General features: G+C 43.7%; 2 protein-coding genes across 3 annotated transcripts in view; both read right to left on the reverse strand.

The window, feature by feature from the left end:
• The window catches only part of TBL3 (transducin beta like 3), a 30,418-nt gene extending 20,725 nt beyond the window's left edge, over positions 1-9,693 (reverse strand). The window contains exons 1-6 of the mRNA XM_063934923.1: positions 9,492-9,693; positions 7,279-7,330; positions 7,068-7,163; positions 5,662-5,709; positions 5,042-5,183; positions 66-150 (exon numbers count right to left, since the gene is read on the reverse strand). Of these exons, the coding sequence (XP_063790993.1) occupies positions 66-150; positions 5,042-5,183; positions 5,662-5,709; positions 7,068-7,163; positions 7,279-7,330; positions 9,492-9,523 (455 nt within the window). The 5' untranslated portion in view covers positions 9,524-9,693. The remainder of the gene's footprint in view (positions 1-65; positions 151-5,041; positions 5,184-5,661; positions 5,710-7,067; positions 7,164-7,278; positions 7,331-9,491) is intronic.
• A 2,269-nt stretch (positions 9,694-11,962) lies between these two features.
• The window catches only part of RNF151 (ring finger protein 151), a 41,818-nt gene continuing 34,641 nt past the window's right edge, over positions 11,963-19,139 (reverse strand). For both annotated transcript variants that reach the window (XM_063934926.1, XM_063934925.1), the window contains one exon: positions 11,963-13,671. In XM_063934926.1, the coding sequence (XP_063790996.1) occupies positions 13,279-13,671 (393 nt within the window). In that variant the 3' untranslated portion in view covers positions 11,963-13,278. The remainder of the gene's footprint in view (positions 13,672-19,139) is intronic.

Below are 19,139 nucleotides of genomic sequence, written 5' to 3' on the forward strand. Positions count from 1 at the left end.
CCCTAAACAGCAAGTTATATATTTTCCATGTCATAGAATGGCAACCCCCGGCAGAGAATACGTACTGGACCACTCCGGACGACCCCTTCAGGTTATGGGTGCAGTACTGCTTGACGACATCCCAGATCTTTATGGTGCTATCACATCCTCCTACACAGACAAATGCAAATGTCTGAAATAACAGCATAGCTAAGATGCTCAGTTTTTGTTTTTCCCTTGTAATACACCACAAGAGAATTAGGAGAATGGTACAGTAACTTGAGCACTGGTCACATGATAATCGGGTGACTGAGGCTTCTTTTTGTCAGTACAGTGTTGATCCCAGTCTGCTGTGTCTCTCCCTCCCAGCACACATTCTCCAAGTTGCTGTTCCTTCCTGCTCCCAGCCAGTGGTGCAAGTAGAAATTTTTTCTTAGTGGTACAGATAGTAAAAATGCCCGTGGACACGTGTCATGAGGGGGCATGGTCACACAAAACTAGGGGAGTGGCTACATGACAATAGGGGCATGGCCACATTATGCCACACATCGTAATGCCCCATACACATTACGCCAAACAGCGTAATGCCCATTACACATTATGCCACACACCGTAATGCTTATTACGCATTATGCAACACACCGTAATCAGATCCCTCATTATACTAGAGGACACAGTACTCCAATATATAGTAGTCCTGATGGCAGCAACAAAATATTTCTCTAAAGGGCAAAACCATGTGCACTTCAGGTGGGGCAGATGTAACATGTGCAGAGAGTTAGATTTGGGTGGGGTGTGTTCAAACTGAAATCTAAATTGCAGTGTAAAAACAAAGCAGCCACTATTTACCCTGAACAGAAACAAAAATAACCCACCCAAATCAAACTCTCTCTGCACATATTACATCTGCCCCCCCCTGCAGTGCACATTGTTTTGCCCATTAGAGAATAATTTTGCTGCTGCGATCAGTTCTGAATTAGGCCCCAAATCAATGCAGTTTTCAGACTCACCGTTTCAGATTGTGATGAAATTCTGCCATGGGTGTAAAGAAAACCCCAAATCTTAGGCTGATATATTTAACGCTTTTGACGTTATATGCCTTTAAAGCTGCACTTTTTCACGAAAAATGTGCTGTTATCGTGTTTTTTATTTAATTACACTTGCAGGTCTCCTAATTGTGCTAGAGAGTTGGGCAAGGTCTCATTTTAAACCTATTTAAATGGGCTTTCATATGATATATAACACAGCAGTAGGTTTTGTCAAAGTCAGAAAAATATCTCTATGCACACTGCCATATTTGCACCTCATTCTGGTCCGCGCTGCGCATGCGTACGCTCTCCCGTACGTGCGCATACTCACAGTCGCGGGCACCCGCAGGCGCATGGTATGCGTATTTACGGTAGAGTTTATGTGATCGTAGCGTGCGACTCAATCGTTACATATTTTCAGTAATAATGTATTTTGTAGATCATGGTCCCTTTGATAGATTCTGAAAGTTTAGTTAACATAGCATGTTCCTGAACAGAGAGATCCCTCTTTGTATTGTACGAAGGGTCTAACAGGGGTCATACAGTGGTGTTTGGTACCCATCGGAAGAGTAATTAAATAGCAATATTCCGGTGTTGGTTTGGAGCAGATTAATCGCTCGTGCGAATAGTTATGGACATAAGAAGTTTATGTCCATTTACTATTATTTGTTCTTATTTAGTCATGCGGCGGGAAACTCAGTATCCCACCCACCTGAACAGTTGGAAACAGTCACAACCCACCTGTATGAATCAACCTATGACCTTTTGTTATAATGCGAAGTCGAATTCCTGTGTCCAATGAACAATAAGATTGTAGGGACCATTGAATTGCATTGTGTGTGGGGCATAAATAGGCAGGCCGACCATATCCAGGTCACTCTCTTCAACGGTTCTCATTGCTGATAATCGGGAGCTGGATATCGAGGCGCATGCGATCGTTTCCCCTTGTGCGTAAGTGTTTCTCCGCAGCTATATTGATCTTCTTGTTATTGTGGGCCAATCTCTCTCACTCTCTCTCTCTCTCTCTCCTTCCCTTTCTCTCTCATTTTCCTTTAAATTGAATTGTATTGTATTTCCTGTGTAGTTATCTGGTTAGGTAGTCTATGTTATATTGTAGTGTATGACTTGTATTGTGTTTAACTCTTTTGCAAGTATAGCATTCATAATATATATTTTAGGCGTTGGACCCTGAGTACGGTATCTGTGTGTTTCTTATAGTATTAAGTATTCTCAGAGCGTCGGTGACGCTCAAACAGCTTTTAAGGTAATAAGGTTATACTGTGTTGCATTTACTCTCTAACATTACACTAAGGTTTTACTGCACAATACACTGTTTATGGTTTAGATACAAAGGTTTAATATAGTGAGCGTCAGCTCCGCTGGTGATCTCCTCGTGGTCCCGAGCGTTCACTACGCTATAGCGAATCATTACTTTAGTTAACAGCCAATAACGTGCCTGCCTGTGATCTCTTGGCCGTGAGTGAACGTGACGCTTGAGCGTCTCGATCACGGCAAAGCGATTGTTACGCAACTAGCGTACCCTTACGGTACTTCATACATAAATAGCGTACAGTGTTCTTAGACCTCATAAAGGGTATTATATACGATAAATATTTAGCTTTATCAGTTTCAATTAAAAAAAATTTAAAGAAAAAGTTTCAAAGACAAAATTTAGATTTTCTCAAAAAGCCAATATTTTTTTTTTTTTTTTAAATCTCAAAAATTGTTCATACTGCTCTCATAAAGATGGTTTTGGTATAGAAGCAGAACGCCTTTTTTTACAGCAATTGCTTATGGCAACAGGCCTTACGATAGTGTAGGTGGCACAGTGAAGAGGTTTAGCATCCTGAGCAAGCCTGCAACGTCCATATGATAATCAGATTCTCACTCCACAAAAACATTTTGACTGGGCGGTGGAAAACATAAGGAATGCATTTTACTTTTTTCTTTGTTCTGAATTTGTGCGGCTGACCCATTGAAGAAGTAGAAAATCTTTTTTTGTGATTTTTCAAATGTATTCTTCATGAAGTTTGAGTTTCCTCTGGACGCAGTAGGCTGCCACTGTGTCGTGTTCCAGACAGTCTGAAATAACAGCATAGCTAAGATGCTCAGTTTTTGTTTTTCCCTTGTAATACACCGCAAGAGAATTAGGAGAATGGTACAGTAACTTGAGCACTGGTCACATGATAATCGGGTGACTGAGGCTTCTTTTTGTCAGTACAGTGTTGATCCCAGTCTGCTGTGTCTCTCCCTCCCAGCACACATTCTCCAAGTTGCTGTTCCTTCCTGCTCCCAGCCAGTGGTGCAAGTAGAATTTTTTTCTTAGTGGTACAGATAGTAAAAATGCCCGTGGTCACGTGTCATGAGGGGGCATGGTCACACAAAACTAGGGGAGTGGCTACATGACAATAGGGGCATGGCCACATTATGCCACACATCGTAATGCCCCTTACACATTATGCCAAACACCGTAATGCCCATTACACATTATGCCACACACCGTAATGCTTATTACGCATTATGCAACACACCGTAATGCCCATTACACATTATGCCACACACCGTAATGCTTATTACGCATTATGCAACACACCGTAATGCCCATTACACATTATGCCACACACCGTAATGCTTATTACGCATTATGCAACACACCGTAATGCCCATTACACATTATGCCACACACTGTAACACCCATTACACATTATGACACACACCGTAACACCCATTACACATTATGACACACACCGTAACACCCATTACACATTATGCCACACACTAATGCCCATTACACATTATGCCACACACTGTAATGCCCATTACACATTATGGACACACACCGTAATGCCTATAACATTGCCTATGCCTATTACATACTATACCACACACCGTAATGCCTATTACATATTATGCCACACACAGTTATGCCACTGACAACATTTTACAAAAATGCCCCTTATAAATGAAGCCCCAACGGTGGGCTGGTGGTAATGATTACCACCACCATATTTTTTAATGGTACTCCGTACCACCCCGTAGCACTCAGTCTGATATTCCTCTGTAATTAAAAACTTCGCTTTTTCAAATGTGACACAAATGCTCCAGGGACAGGTTAGGTTCGGGTGGGCTTAATTTAGTGACCTGTGGGATTTTCTTCACTATTTAAAGCCCACCCAAACCTATCCTGTCCCTGGACTACTTGTAGTGGTCCAGGAAAATGTAAAAGGCGGTTCTATTTAACACAACTGAAGTATCTTTCCACATGTAGTATCTTCCCACTTATGTTTATGCGCCTGCACAGAAGTAGGAGAGGTATATAGCATCTCTTCCCCATACACACCTGAAGAGGAACGTGCATTCCTCTAATGTACTGAACTGGATAAAATATTGTTTGTTGATTTTAAAATACAATTTTCATAAATCACTCAAAAATTAAGGCTCTTATAGCATGTGATCCCAAAATAAAACTTTGGGGATTTATTGACAACAGTATGAACAATTTTTGCCATTTTTGTAAAAAATGTAAAATATTGGCTTTTCTTGAGAAAATCAAAATTTTGTTTTTGACATTTTTTTTTATTTTTTGGAAACATACTGCTGTGTTATATATCATATGAAAGCCCCTAAAAAGATGTTTAAAATGAGAACCTAACCAACTCTCTAGCTCAATTTTGTGAGATGCAAGAGCAATGAAAAAAAAATTGTTAACAGCACATTTTTTGTGAAAACATTGCAGCTTTAAAGGCATATAACTTCAAAAGCGTTGAACATATCAGCCTAAGATTTGGGGTTTTTCTTTACATCCATGGCAACATTATACCAAATGTAATCGCAATCTGGAACGGTCAGTCAGAAAACTGTGCTGATTTGGTGTGTAATAACCATATAATATAGCATGCAAATAATCCCAACTCTCTTTAGGATGTTCAGAAGTGTGTATTGTGGCATACAATGGAAAATGACAATGTAAATGATAAACATGATATGTAGGCTATATATATATATATATATAAAACAGCTTAATAATAATTTACCAGTAGCCAGTAGGGTGGAAGTGGGGTCAAAGGTCATACTAGAGACTGGTGCAGTGTGGATGGCTCTCCACGTGCGAGAGCAGGTGCCCTCCTGCCACTGCCACTGCTTCAGGAGTAGGGTACGGCTGCTGGTTACCAGGATCTGCCGGATACAAAAGTAGAAGAAAAGGTTGGTGGAATTTAGATGGTGAGTACTGGAAGCGAGAGTAGGGGAGGGGGAAGGGGGGGGGGGGGGGGGGTTATGGACTAGGGGGCCACAAAAATGCCTTATAGAGCCATAGCAAGCCCGGCAGGGCAGCTCTGATCCAGATACTCTAAAATATTATTTCTGCACAAACTTATGTAAAGATGTAATGGAACCTAAGCTGATCCCATAGAGAACACTCTACTGAAACCTAAACCACAGCTCAATGTATAGATGCACAGTAATCAGCAGCCTGAATAAAATCTGACTTGCAACTTTTGGCTCCTGGATGCGATAACTCTGAATCCTGTGGACTGAAACTTTGGGATAAACCGGAATTTAAATGTGTTCTGGCTAAATCCTAAAGGTTTGGTATCACCAAACGTAAATAAAAATACTTATGGTTGACCTCAGGTGACCAAATTGACATACGCACCTCATCGTCTGGACTGAGTGCAAAAGACGTGATGTCTTCCTGATCATCCTAAGAATTAGGAACAGGTGTTAAGTATTGCAATACAACAAGGATTCCTATTTACATGTAGCATATATATGGGTTATTCCATGAAGTATAGGACACAACACATGAAAAGTAACTTTCACATAACCGCTAACATTATAGTGTGTGTGTGTGTGTTATATATATATATATATACACACACACACACACACACACACACTGCTAAAAGATCGTAGTATATTATGTGATAATTGATAATCAATGTATTTATCGCATATCGATTTCCTGGGTGGCATTCATGTGAGGTCACATGACCTCCACTGACATCCTGCCCCCTCACTATCCCGATGGTCAGCATGCTGACCAACAAGGACTATTTCCACTCGTGTGTGTCCACAACACCCATAGAGTGGGAATAGAACCCATGGCTACCGCAGGTCGCCACCGAGCCCGCAAGGGGCTTGCTGTACTCGCCCCTCCCCGCCGGGATCCCGGCGTCGGTATGCTGACCAGCGGTCTGACATACTACACCCCGATTTCCTGCGTGTGTAAACATTGAACATATATGGTAGTGGATGCAAAAACGGCTGATTTCCACTACTGTATACCTGAAATTATAATTTCATAGTTGCTGCCACATAAAGTACTTTTAATGCAAGCAGTTCATTATTAGTAACGGTCAAACTTTTGAGACTAAGGGGGACATTTACTAAGCAGTGATAAGAGCAGAGAAGTGAGCCAGTGGAGAAGTTGCCCACAGCAACCAATCAGCACTGAAGTAACAGCTATAATTTGCATACTATAAAACGATACAGAGCTGCTGATTGGTTGATGGGGAAATTTCTCCACTGGCTCACTTCTCCGTTCTTATCACTGCTTAGTAAAAGTGACCCTAAACGTCTTAATAACATACATTTTAACGTCAATCTGTGACTGTGGACAGAAATGTAACGCGAGTTATACCCGTATGTAACATGAGTCACATGTCAAAATTGTTTTTTTTAAAGTATAGTTTGGTTAACATTCAGTTTTTTGTTTGTGTATCAATCAGAATTTTATGGTCTTATAAGTGTATAGTATAACAATCACATTATAAAAGATAATTAAGAGAGCATGTTTTAATAAATAAGTCCCCTTAGTTCCTGTGTCCATTCTGTTGTAACATGAGTCACAACCATAAACAATAAAATTTAACTACTAAGAGAGTACACTTCTTTCTGCTTCTAAGCATTCATTATAACTACCTACCCCATATATTATGGTCATATTTTTAAAATGTTGAATTCCAGCTTCATTCTTGTGTGTGGTGCATTTAAACTTCTAAAAAATAACATGAACTGTAACGTGAGTCACATGGCATGACCCATATGTAATTTCTTTACCTGTTGTATCGTACGTGTAACGGCACCGGTAGCAATTTCCAGAACATTGAGCTTATTTCCGCAGGTACATATCAGGTGAGTCCCGTCTTTATTTATCTGACAGACAACAAAATAAACCATCCGTCAGAACAAGACGTGATCACCAAAGATGATATTTAAATCACCTGTTAATTCAGCAAATGCAAAAAAAAAAATGACTAGTTATAAATACCTGAACTTTTCCACCTTTGTAGAAAGCTTCAATTTTTCTGTCCACGACATAGCTGGGAGATAAAACAATGTACATTACAGTATACGCTGGCTGCTGTATGTGATGTAATACAATGTAAGTGCCGCTTTTCTAAAGCCCATTATTGACTTGTTTTGGTCTCATGTTTATATACAGGATGTTTTCTTCGTAATTGCCCATTTGTGAGCCGGATATATACAGAGATTGGCAAGTGATTAAATTTGGATTATTCACCAGTCACGGTTCTCCGTAGGCCAATTTAAGATGAAAATGTATTACCACCGAAGCACTGATCAGCCTGACACCCCTTCTTTGAAAGCCATCAATACCGGAATGTCTTGATAAATGCTGCAGTTATGGCGATTCAGGTATAGTATGATTTATTATAGCAATGGGGTAAACTGTTAGAGAACAGACCCAGAACAGAGCAGCAAAATGGTCATTTGGGTATAAGTAATATTGGCATTCAATATTAGTTGAAGGTTGAATTATGCTTCCAGTTGATTGTGGTCTAATATGAAGCGGCACATACATCAGTGATCCAAAAGAGGACATGTACTAAGCAGTGATAAAAGTGGAGAAGTGAGCCAGTGGAGAAGTTGCCCATGGCAACCAATCAGCATTGACGTAACATTTCTAATTTGTATACTATACAATTGTACGGGGCAGCTGATTGGAGAAGTTGCCCATGGGAACCACTTTTATCACTGCTTAGTACATGTCCCCCCAAGTGTCCAAATGGTTTGGCCAGTTTTGGAGACGGCAGAGGATCGGTTTAAGGACACAGTTCCAAATACTAATAAAAAGCGTCCAATTTCACGGACTTCTGGCGCAATCGGCCCAGTGTATCTCTACATGTAGTCACACTGTACAGCTGCAGGAAAGGTTGGAACATTGCGTCCCTTTAAATGTTCTCTCATGAGCAACAATCTTTTTCAGTGCGTTCTGTCCTTTTAACTACTGCGAGGTGTCTTGTAACTAACGGTGCAACAGATAAAACAGCACGTTCATGTTTTGCGTGTTTTATTCACGTGGAAGGTGCGTGTCTGTGCAACAAGTGTGTTTCACCAGCAATTAGCTCCCATCTGGTGACCACTGGCTACATAGGATACTACTACAACCACACATTATTTGTAGCACGATGAAAAGCCATTGATCCATTTTATTGTGTCCAACAATTCTGTGCATTAATATTTATTTATACACCACCAACATATTACATTGTGCTCCTATATCCGCCTGAAGGTCTTTTACCTTTTGGGACTGATTGACAGGCATTAAGAAGCAATGCTAGTATAACACACATGAACAGGTTTCACAATGAACATGAAGTGTCACACTTTTGTTTTTATTGCTGGCGTTGGCCCTAGTACTGTTGCATTCCTATCACTTCTTGTCCCATTCAATGCCTAGAACACAAACTAAGCGCATTGCGGTCAATGCAGATCCCTCCAATGTTTCCCCGAGAGCAAATAATATCTCTCCTTCACAATCGCACACCAAAACACACTGTTTCACTGGCGTTTCTGCTCACAATTTTTGAATCCGTCCATGCAGCTATTTGCCGTTATTTGGACAGCCCGTGTTGAAAATAAGGGGGTGGGAAGTAAATGAACCGGATCTCTCACTCATACCCCCATTTAGAGAGGTGACATGTATTCCGGAACCGCAGAGCTACATTCAGCAGCCCCCGAGGATATGACCAGGGGGTGACGCCACCTCACGCCAACGAGTTCCCTAAATCTGTGCGCCAATAGCAATGTAACTGATACACAGTGGTGACAGTCACTGTATAACCTGCAGGTCAGTGGTAGAATAAGCGATGCATCGCAACACAAGCCAATGGCACTGGGGAATGCAAAGATTTATTGAGCCATAATACATAACACTTTTAATGGAGCCAGGTTAAAATTATATATATATATATATATATATATATATATATATATATATATATTCATACACACATCATACTATCTATTCTGCATGTCCACAGGCTGGATTTAATCATCAACACAACCTGTGTAATTTATGTGTGTACCAGTTTAAAGGGGGAAAGTGAGTGAGTGTAAATGCCCAGCTGATGTGGCAGCACAAGTAGCAGCAAGCCAGAGAATGTCAGGGCATACTGGGACTTGTAGTCCAACGGCAGCGGGAGAGCCACATGTTGTACAGGGGGTTGCTGGCAACCTTACTTGGTCTTAAACTGTACAGCGGGGGCCGCCATACTCTATACCGTCCACCGGCCGCTGCGTCCCGGCATACAGTCTTTACACACGCGGAGGGAGACAGCCCATGTGTTCCGTACAGCCAGCTGCACCGTTGCGCTTCCGGCGCGGACATTTCACGTCACACTAAGGGCAAGGAATGGATGGCTCACGGCGCCATCTTGCTACACCCAGCCCTGTTGGACAGCGACTTTTCCCAAAAAAACTCACCCCAGTATAAGCAGCAGCAGCCTCATATACAGAGAGTATATTCCAATCACCTCTAAACCTACTCAGTGTATAGTTTATTCTGAAATTATCTCTCATACATAGTTGTCCATGAATGTGTGATGCCAACTGACCATGCTCTGAAAAACATATTAAAGCAATGGCCTTAAATCAGGATTAATTTTGAAATAGAATTTGATATATAATTTGTCGGGTTACGTAAATTGGTGTTAAGTTAACATTTTTGAAGTGTGAAACCCATTGGCACCATGGCGCGGCTTTTCTATCGGCTGCCAGCAATAGTAAGCTATGGCAAATGTGAAGCTAGCCATAGAAAGTCAGTGGCGGTGGAGAACACGGAGTGGCTGGCAGCTGAGTCTCATGGCTAGAGACAGACCGGTCTGGTATGCTCCTATGATGCCCCCTACAGTCTTCATTCGCCTGGTACCAGGAACGCCATAAGTGGGTGCTTCAGGCTCAGCTGTCCCGGGCCCCGACTCTCTAACAGAAGAGAAGGGCCCAGGCCACCGTCTGTCCGCTGCCACTGCCGTCGTTTGCCCGGCGCCCGCAGGCTATTGAAAATGTCCCTCTCAAGATGGCCGCCAGCGCCTCAGAGGAGACAGTTATTGAAGATACTAGAGGAGTCTCTAGTATCTTCAATAACTGTCTCCTCTGAGGCGGTGACTGTTTTGGGAGGAACATTTTAAATAGTTTTACTTGAAGCAGGCTATATAGAAAGATGTGATACCAAGTGGTGCAACTTTACACATAAACTTGTCATATAATTTCCTTTAGATGATCAACACTATAGATAAAAAGGAACACAAAAACATAGTGCAATCATGTTGGTAATAGAAGTGGATTTTATTGTTTACTGGTCCCAGTCACATAGAGGAACAGATAAAACTGCGTGTAGATATCAAATTCCTGGATATAAACGGTTCCGCTTCATAGATATGCTGTAAGCATGTTCATTCTCCATCAAGCACTTTAAAATATAGGCCCTCATTCCGAGTTGATCGGTCGCAAGGCGAATTTAGCAGAGTTACACACGCTAAGCCGCCGCCTACTGGGAGTGTATCTTAGCATCTTAAAATTGCGACCGATGTATTCGCAATATTGCGCTCACAAACTACTTAGCAGTTTTAGAGTAGCTCCAGACTTACTCTGCCTGTGCGATCAGTTCAGTGCTTGTCGTTCCTGGTTTGACGTCACAAACACACCCAGCGTTCGCCCAACCACTCCCCCGTTTCTCCGGCCACTCCTGCGTTTTTTCCGGAAACGGTAGCGTTTTCAGCCACACTCCCATAAAACGGCCTGTTTCCGCCCAGTAACACCCATTTCCTGTCAATCACATTACGATCGCCGGAGCGATGAAAAAGCCGTGAGTAAAAATACTATCTTCATAGCAAAGATACTTGGCGCAGTCGCAGTGCGAATATTGCGCATGCGCACTAAGCGGAATTTCACTGCGATGCGATGAAAAATACAGAGCGAACGACTCGGAATGAGGGCCATAAAGTACTAACGGTCGGCAAAGTCGCTGATAGCTCTTAATTGGAAGAACCCCTCCCCACCCTCCCTCCCGTCCCTTAAAACTAAAATTTGGCACATTGCCTCAATGGAAAAGATTACATACTATCTCCACGACCGGGGTCACATTTTTTAGCAGGTCTGGGCCCCCTGGCTCGCTGCTGAATGCAGATTGCCATTCCCCTCTTCCTGCTCCTAGCTTCCTCCGTAGACCCATGGGCACTGCCTACTATTTCCCCTTCCGGCCTATCTCCTTCTCTTTTCTTCTCTCTCTCTTTCTCCTCTTCCTTCCCTTCTTCTTGTCTGCTCTCGTCTCCTCCTTGACCCCCCTCTTCCTCTTTCTTCAGATCTTACTATTTCCAGGATTTGTACTATGCACAGATTGTATCGTGGTTCTCTCCCCCCCCCCTGTCCCCCTTTCCCCCTTTCCCACCTCCCCTCCCCCTCCCCGAATTCCACGTTTGAAGTTTACTGTTCTTTCTTCACTGAATAATCTTGTTGTTTACTTGAAAATCTGTGGTTTATACTGGACACTGGTTCTGATGGCCAACTGTCCCATGTCTCCATGTAATGTTTTCTTACTGTGCTTAACCACGTATAAATAAAGAATTCCAAAAAAAAAAAAATATATATATATATATATATATATATATATATATATATATAAAGTAATAATAGTGCAATACCGTCTGTATCTATAGTTTTAAATGAAATTTAATAAAACACACTCACAAACACTGATTTAAAAAAAAAAGCATATAGCATTGATGTGCTGAAGATCCCTCCGGAAAGGGAGATACTGCAAAACGTAATTCAGGAGTATAGTCACCACAAGTCCCGGTTACTCAGGTGTCCCCCAATTCACTTGCTGCAGCTTCCGGCTCCTGGGTCCTTAAACCAGCACAATCAGTCCCCTGCTTTAAGTCAAGAATGTTGTCAGTTAAGGACTCAAGAGAGACATTCGGATAGGGCAAAGAGCTTTGCGGCAATAAAGACTGTCCACTCACGTTACGCCGCTCGTGACGGAGTGCGTTAGTTGGCTAGCTGTGCGCTCAGAGGACTGTGCCAGAGGTGCATGGCGAAATAACCTATAACCTCTACATTCCCACTGTGCACCTATTTTAAAACGACCCTCAAAAAAACATAAACGCTTCAAGGTTTGTTAGACATCTGATTTGCTAAATTTATAATGCGACACAGACTTTGGTGGACCCAATGCAAAAGAAATAACCAATGTATTTATTAAAAAAATATTTACATCATCAGGTTATTCAAATTAAAAATAACTTTTCTGCAAATAATAATAATCATAATAACAATGTGGGTCATTCCGAGTTCGCTAGCTGTTTTCGTTCACAGCGCAGCGAACAGGTAAAAAAGCGGCACTTCTGCGCATGTGTATGCAGTGCAATGTGCACGCGCGCCATACTTTCACAACAGCCAATGCAGTTTCACACAAGGTCTAGCGACGCTTTTCAATCGCACTGCTGGCCGCAGAGTGATTGACAGGAAGTGGGTGTTTCTGGGAGGTAACTGACCGTTTTCGGGGAGTGTGTGTAAAAACGCAGGTGTGTCAGATACAAACGCGGGCGTGCCTGGGGAAACGCAGGCGTGGCTGGCCGAATGCAGGGGGCGTGTTCGTAACGTAAAAACAGGAACTAAACAGTCTGAAGTGATCGCAAGCTAGGAGCAGGTCTGGAGCTGCTCAGAAACTGCACAATCTTTTGTTGTAGCAGCGCTGCGATCCTTTCGTTCGCACTTCTGCTAAGCTAAAATACACTCCCAGAGGGCGTCGGCTTAGCATTTGCACGGCTGGTAAAAGCAGCTAGCGAGCGAACAACTCGGAATGAGGGCCAATGTGTGGTCATTTGCAATCTCAAAATATATTTGCACTCAGATAAATAAAAAGAGAATCACTGCAATTGATTAATAAATATAAACTGTAAACTTCCTAGCGATGAAGTCTCTTGGCACTGGCTGGCTGCTAGTTAAGTCGTGCAGCACTTTCTCTTTGTTATTCTACCTGGTCTGTACTAACGGAGGCAGGAACGCCATCTAAACCTTCACTGAGCAGCTGTATCTGTCGGCCCATCTGCGAGGAAAGACTCTCAATCCGTCTGGCTTTCTGGCGGAGCTTGTGCAGCTGTTTCCTGTAAGTCTCTCTAAATTCTATATAGCAGTTGTGCTCATCCCGGTTTGCAGGACTGAGCAAGGTTCCACATCCCATGTGGCACAATTCGCTCCAATACTCGCAGGTCTGGCTGTGGTCACACATGTTCTTCCGCAAGACCAGGGCCGGACAGCCGTCATTGGAACAAGCCACCAAGCCAAACGCACAGGTTTCACCATGTTCTACGCTCCTTGACAGAGGAAAGAGGGCCGGGCAGCCATTCTGCTCATTAGGACACTGTCAATGAAAGACATAGGTGTGTGTTAGCTAATGTACTATATTGAATCGTTTTATTACTAAGAAGCATTGTGTTTAGGCGGGGGTCGCAGGTTCCTCTTATCCAGCAAATGTTCAAAAGGTTCAGAGGCAGATTTAGATTTGTGGGGTCCACAGGGCAATAACCACATCACCATCGGGCCCCATAATGGCTATAGAGCATGCAGGGCCGGATCTAGACCTTGTGGCGCCCAGGGCGAAAAAATAGGGGCGTGGCTTCATGGAGAAGGGGCATGGTCAGTTATGCCTCCTGTAGCTGTGCCCTCAGTAGTTGTGCCCCCAGTACTGTGCCCCCTGTAGCTGTGCCTCCAGTAGTATTGCCCCCAGTACTGTGCCCCCTGTAGAGTTGTGCCCCCTAGTTGCACCGCTTACAAAAAAAAATAAAAAATTTAATACAATCCCCGCTTCTGCTTCCGGAACGCTGCTGCCCTCCGTCTCTGGCCACGGGCGCCACTCCTCGGATCTATGGGAGAGACGTCATGACGTCTCTCCCATAGCACCGCACAGACACTAGAGGTCAAGTATGACCTCTAACGTCTTATGTGCCGCTCTCACAATGCAGTGCGGTGCGCGATGACTTCATCGCGCACCGCACAGCACCGCATCTACACAGCACCAGGCGGCACCAGTAGCGAATCTTGCCACGGCGGCGGTGCCGCCCTGGGCAAAAATACTGGTTTCCCGTAGCAAGATCCGCTACTGAGAACATGCTATAGTGACAGTTCCACCACTGCCCTGCCTATTAACTACTTCTTAAAGATGGCGAATAGATAGATGAAAAAAATTATATCACCAGGTGGAGATACAGAGATCATAGATTTAAGAGGGATGCCGTCAATTTACCTACAATCAAAATCCCGACGGTCAAAATGCCAACAACCATTGACCGACGGTCAAAATCCCAACATGGTCAAAATACCGACATTCAAAATGCTGACAGGTCAAAAAGTCGACATGAGTTTTTCATGATTTTTTAATTGAAACCATCCCAGTGGACTTGGAGGGGGAATATAGCAGTGTGCCGAGGGCAGCGGGGCACTGCGCCCGAAGCATGGCAAGTGCAGCGAGGACGCGGTACACACGGGGACGCGGTACACTTATACGGCATCCATGTCGACATATGTCGACATACACAACAACAAAATAATAGACTTTTGGCCTGTCAACATTTTAAATGTCGGTATTTTAAATGTCGGCATTTTGACCTTGTCGGAATTTCATACTAAACCAATTTAAGACATGTATTTTACTTATTTTACAATGTATGGGGAAATTCATGTTTTGTACAATATATGCTGAATTACTGTATATGGTATGGATATAATTTATCACTAATGTTAAACAGTGCCCATGAACCAATTGTCTTTGACGTTGTGATAATTCCTATTTTACTATCACCTCTGCATTACTAATCAGATAACACTAAGGCTGAGTACACACTTGTCAGTGACATCGCGCAAGATCCCCCGGCAAACAACATAGGGGGTCATTCCGAGTTGATCGTAGCTGTGTTAAATTTAGCACAGCTACGATCAGGCACTCAGACATGCGGGGGGGACGCCTAGCACAGGGCTAGTCCGCCCCACATGTCAGCGCCCCCCCCCCCCCCCCCGCAGAAGTGCAAAAGCGCTTTTGAATTTCAGGAGTACCTCCAGGCCAGTGCAGCTCCTGCTGCTGGCCGGGAGAACCTCTTTGTTGCCCGGGTTGCAGCGGCTGCGTGTGACGTCACGCAGCCGCCACGGCCCGCCCCCCCCAATGGTCCAGCCACTCCTGCATTGGCCGGACCACGCCCCCTAAACACCCACCCGCCCAGCGACCGCATCTGCCTGTCAATCAGGCAGAGGCGATCGCTAGGCAACGACAGCCTTCGGCCGTCTAGCATGCGCCGACGCACTGCGGCACCGACGCATGCACAGTTCTGACCCGATCGCACCGCTGCAAACAAATGCAGCATGCGATCGGGTCGGAATGACCCCCATAGTTCATACACACTGAACGATAACGCTTGCGTCTTCCCAGTGACGGCATACACCCACATCTAGGTGCATGCCGTCTCTTACAATATCTTTAGATTTCAAGTTGAAAGGTAAAGATATTGCACCTCGTTAATGTCCCGCGGCAGCGGGCATCGTTAACGATATAGGGTATACACACTTGCCGATGTATACGATACAACATCCAATCCGCCGGTTCAGGCGATATATCGGGTGCACATCAGCAAGTGTGTACCCGGCCTAATAAATCCAGACTGACCTTCTAAGGGAGGCTATAAAATGTATGTTTACTGTATATGTTGTTGTTTTGTGATATTTTTCCCTAATGGAAGTAAAATAAATCTGTTACTTTCTCTATCTTCCCAAGAGGATCCCACTATAAGTCCTGTACAAAGTAACATAACATTTTCTTGGATAGATTAAGAAATGATAAACTCATTTCTAGTGATGAGCGGGTTCGGTTTCCGAGAAACCGAACCCCCCCGAACTTCACCCTTTTTACACGGGTCCGAGCCATACTCGGATTCTCCCGTATGGCTCGGTTAACCCGAGTGCGCCCGAACGTCATCATCCCGCTGTCGGATTCTCGCGAGATTCGGATTCTATACAAGCAGCCGCGCGTCGCCGCCATTTTCACACGTGCATTGAGATTGATAGGAAGAGGACGTGGCTGGCGTCCTCTCCGTTTATAATTGTAGAAGAGACAGTTGATTGCTTGTTTTATTACTAATTGTGGGGAGGATTGGGGAGAAGCTGTTAGGACTCGGAGTAGAGTGCAGAGTTTTGCTGATAGTGACCACCAGTTTTTTTTTATCCGTTCTCTGCCTGAAAAAAACGCTCCATACCATATCTGTGCTCAGTGTGCTGCATGATATATCTGTGCTGAGTGCTCACACTGCTTAATTGTGGGGACTGGGGAGCAGCTATAGCAGGAGTACAGTGCACAGTTTTGCTGACAGTGACCACCAGTATACGTTTGTCTGCCTGAAAAACACTCCTGTGGTGGCTTTTTTTTATACTAGTTTAGCAGTCTGCTGACAGTGTCCACCAGGTCCATTATACTGTATATAGCAGTACGGTAGGCCACTGCTGTACCTACCTCTGTGTCGTCAGTCACTCGTCATCCATTAATAATAATAAGTATACTATCCATCCATCTACATTGTATACCTGTGGTGGCTTTTTTTCTTTATACTAGTTTAGCAGTTTGCTGACAGTGTCCACCAGGTCCATTTATTATACTGTATATAGCAGTACGGTAGGCCACTGCTGTACCTACCTCTGTGTCGTCACTCGTCGTCCATAAGTATACTATCCATCCATCTACATTGTATACCTGTGGTGGCTTTTTTTCTTTATACTAGTAGTACTAGTTTAGCAGTCTGCTGACAGTGTCCACCAGGTCCATTATACTGTATATAGCAGTACGGTAGGCCACTGCTGTACCTACCTCTGTGTCGTCACTCGTCGTCCATAAGTATACTATCCATCCATCTACATTGTATACCTGTGGTGGCTTTTTTTTATATACTAGTAGTACTAGTTTAGCAGTCTGCTGACAGTGTCTACCAGGTCCATTATACTGTATATAGCAGTACGGTAGGCCACTGCTGTACCTACCTCTGTGTCGTCAGTCACTCGTCATCCATTAATAATAATAATAAGTATACTATCCATCCATTTACATTGTATACCTGTGGTGGCTTTTTTTCTTTATACTAGTTTAGCAGTTTGCTGACAGTGTCCACCAGGTCCATTTATTATACTGTATATAGCAGTACGGTAGGCCACTGCTGTACCTACCTCTGTGTCGTCACTCGTCATCCATAAGTATAATATCCATCCATCTACATTGTATACCTGTGGTGCCTTTTTTTCTTTTTACTAGTAGTACTAGTTTAGCAGTCTGCTGACAGTGTCCACCAGGTCCATTATACTGTATATAGCAGTACGGTAGGCCACTGCTGTACCTACCTCTGTGTCGTCACTCGTCGTCCATAAGTATACTACCATCCATCTACATTGTATACCTGTGGTGGCTTTTTTTTTATACTAGTAGTACTTGTTTAGCAGTCTGCTGACAGTGTCCACCAGGTCCATTATACTGTATATAGCAGTACGGTAGGCCACTGCTGTACCTACCTCTGTGTCGTCAGTCACTCGTCATCCATTAATAATAATAAGTATACTATCCATCCATCTACATTGTATACCTGTGGTGGCTTTTTTTCTTTATACTAGTTTAGCAGTTTGCTGACAGTGTCCACCAGGTCCATTTATTATACTGTATATAGCAGTATGGTAGGCCACTGCTGTACCTACCTCTGTGTCGTCACTCGTCGTCCATAAGTATACTATCCATCCATCTACATTGTATACCTGTGGTGCCTTTTAGTTGTGCGCATTAAAATATGGAGAACAAAAATGTGGAGGTTAAAAAAATAGGGAAAGATCAAGATCCACTTCCACCTCGTGCTGAAGCTGCTGCCACTAGTCATGGCCGAGATGATGAAATGCCATCAACGTCGTCCAAGGCCGATGCCCAATGTCATAGTACAGAGCATGTAAAATCCAAAACACAAAAAGATCAGTAAAATGACCCAAAAATCAAAATTAAAAGCGTCTGAGGAGAAACGTAAACTTGCCAATATGCCATTTATGACACGGAGTGGCAAGGAACGGCTGAAGCCCTGGCCTATGTTCATGGCTAGTGGTTCAGCTTCACATGAGGATGGAAGCACTCATCCTCTCGCTAGAAAAAAGAAAAGACTTAAGCTGGCAAAAGCACAGCAAAGAACTGTGCGTTCTTCGAAATCACAATTCCCCAAGGAGAGTCCAATTGTGTCGGTTGCGATGCCTGACCTTCCCAACACTGGACGGGAAGAGCTTGCGCCTTCCACCATTTGCACGCCCCCTGCAAGTGCTGGAAGAAGCACCCGCAGTCCAGTTCCTGATAGTCAAATTGAAGATGTCAGTGTTGAAGTACACCAGGATGAGGATATGGGTGTTGCTGGCGCTGGGGAGGAATATGACAAGGAGGATTCTGATGGTGAGGTGGTTTGTTTAAGTCAGGCACCCGGGGAGACGCCTGTTGTCCGTGGGAGGAATATGGCCATTGACATGCCTGGTCAAAATACAAAAAAAAATCAGCTCTTCGGTGTGGAATTATTTCAACACAAATGCGGACAACAGGTGTCAAGCCGTGTGTTGCCTTTGTCAAGCTGTAATAAGTAGGGGTAAGGACGTTAACCACCTCGGAACATCCTCCCTTATACGTCACCTGCAGCGCATTCATCATAAGTCAGTGACAAGTTCAAAAACTTTGGGCGACAGCGGAAGCAGTCCACTGACCAGTAAATCCCTTCCTCTTGTTACCAAGCTCCTGCAAACCACACCACCAACTCCCTCAGTGTCAATTTCCTCCTTACCCAGGAA

The sequence above is a fragment of the Pseudophryne corroboree genome, chromosome 7 (assembly GCF_028390025.1).
Source record: "Pseudophryne corroboree isolate aPseCor3 chromosome 7, aPseCor3.hap2, whole genome shotgun sequence".
NCBI lineage: Eukaryota > Metazoa > Chordata > Amphibia > Anura > Myobatrachidae > Pseudophryne > Pseudophryne corroboree.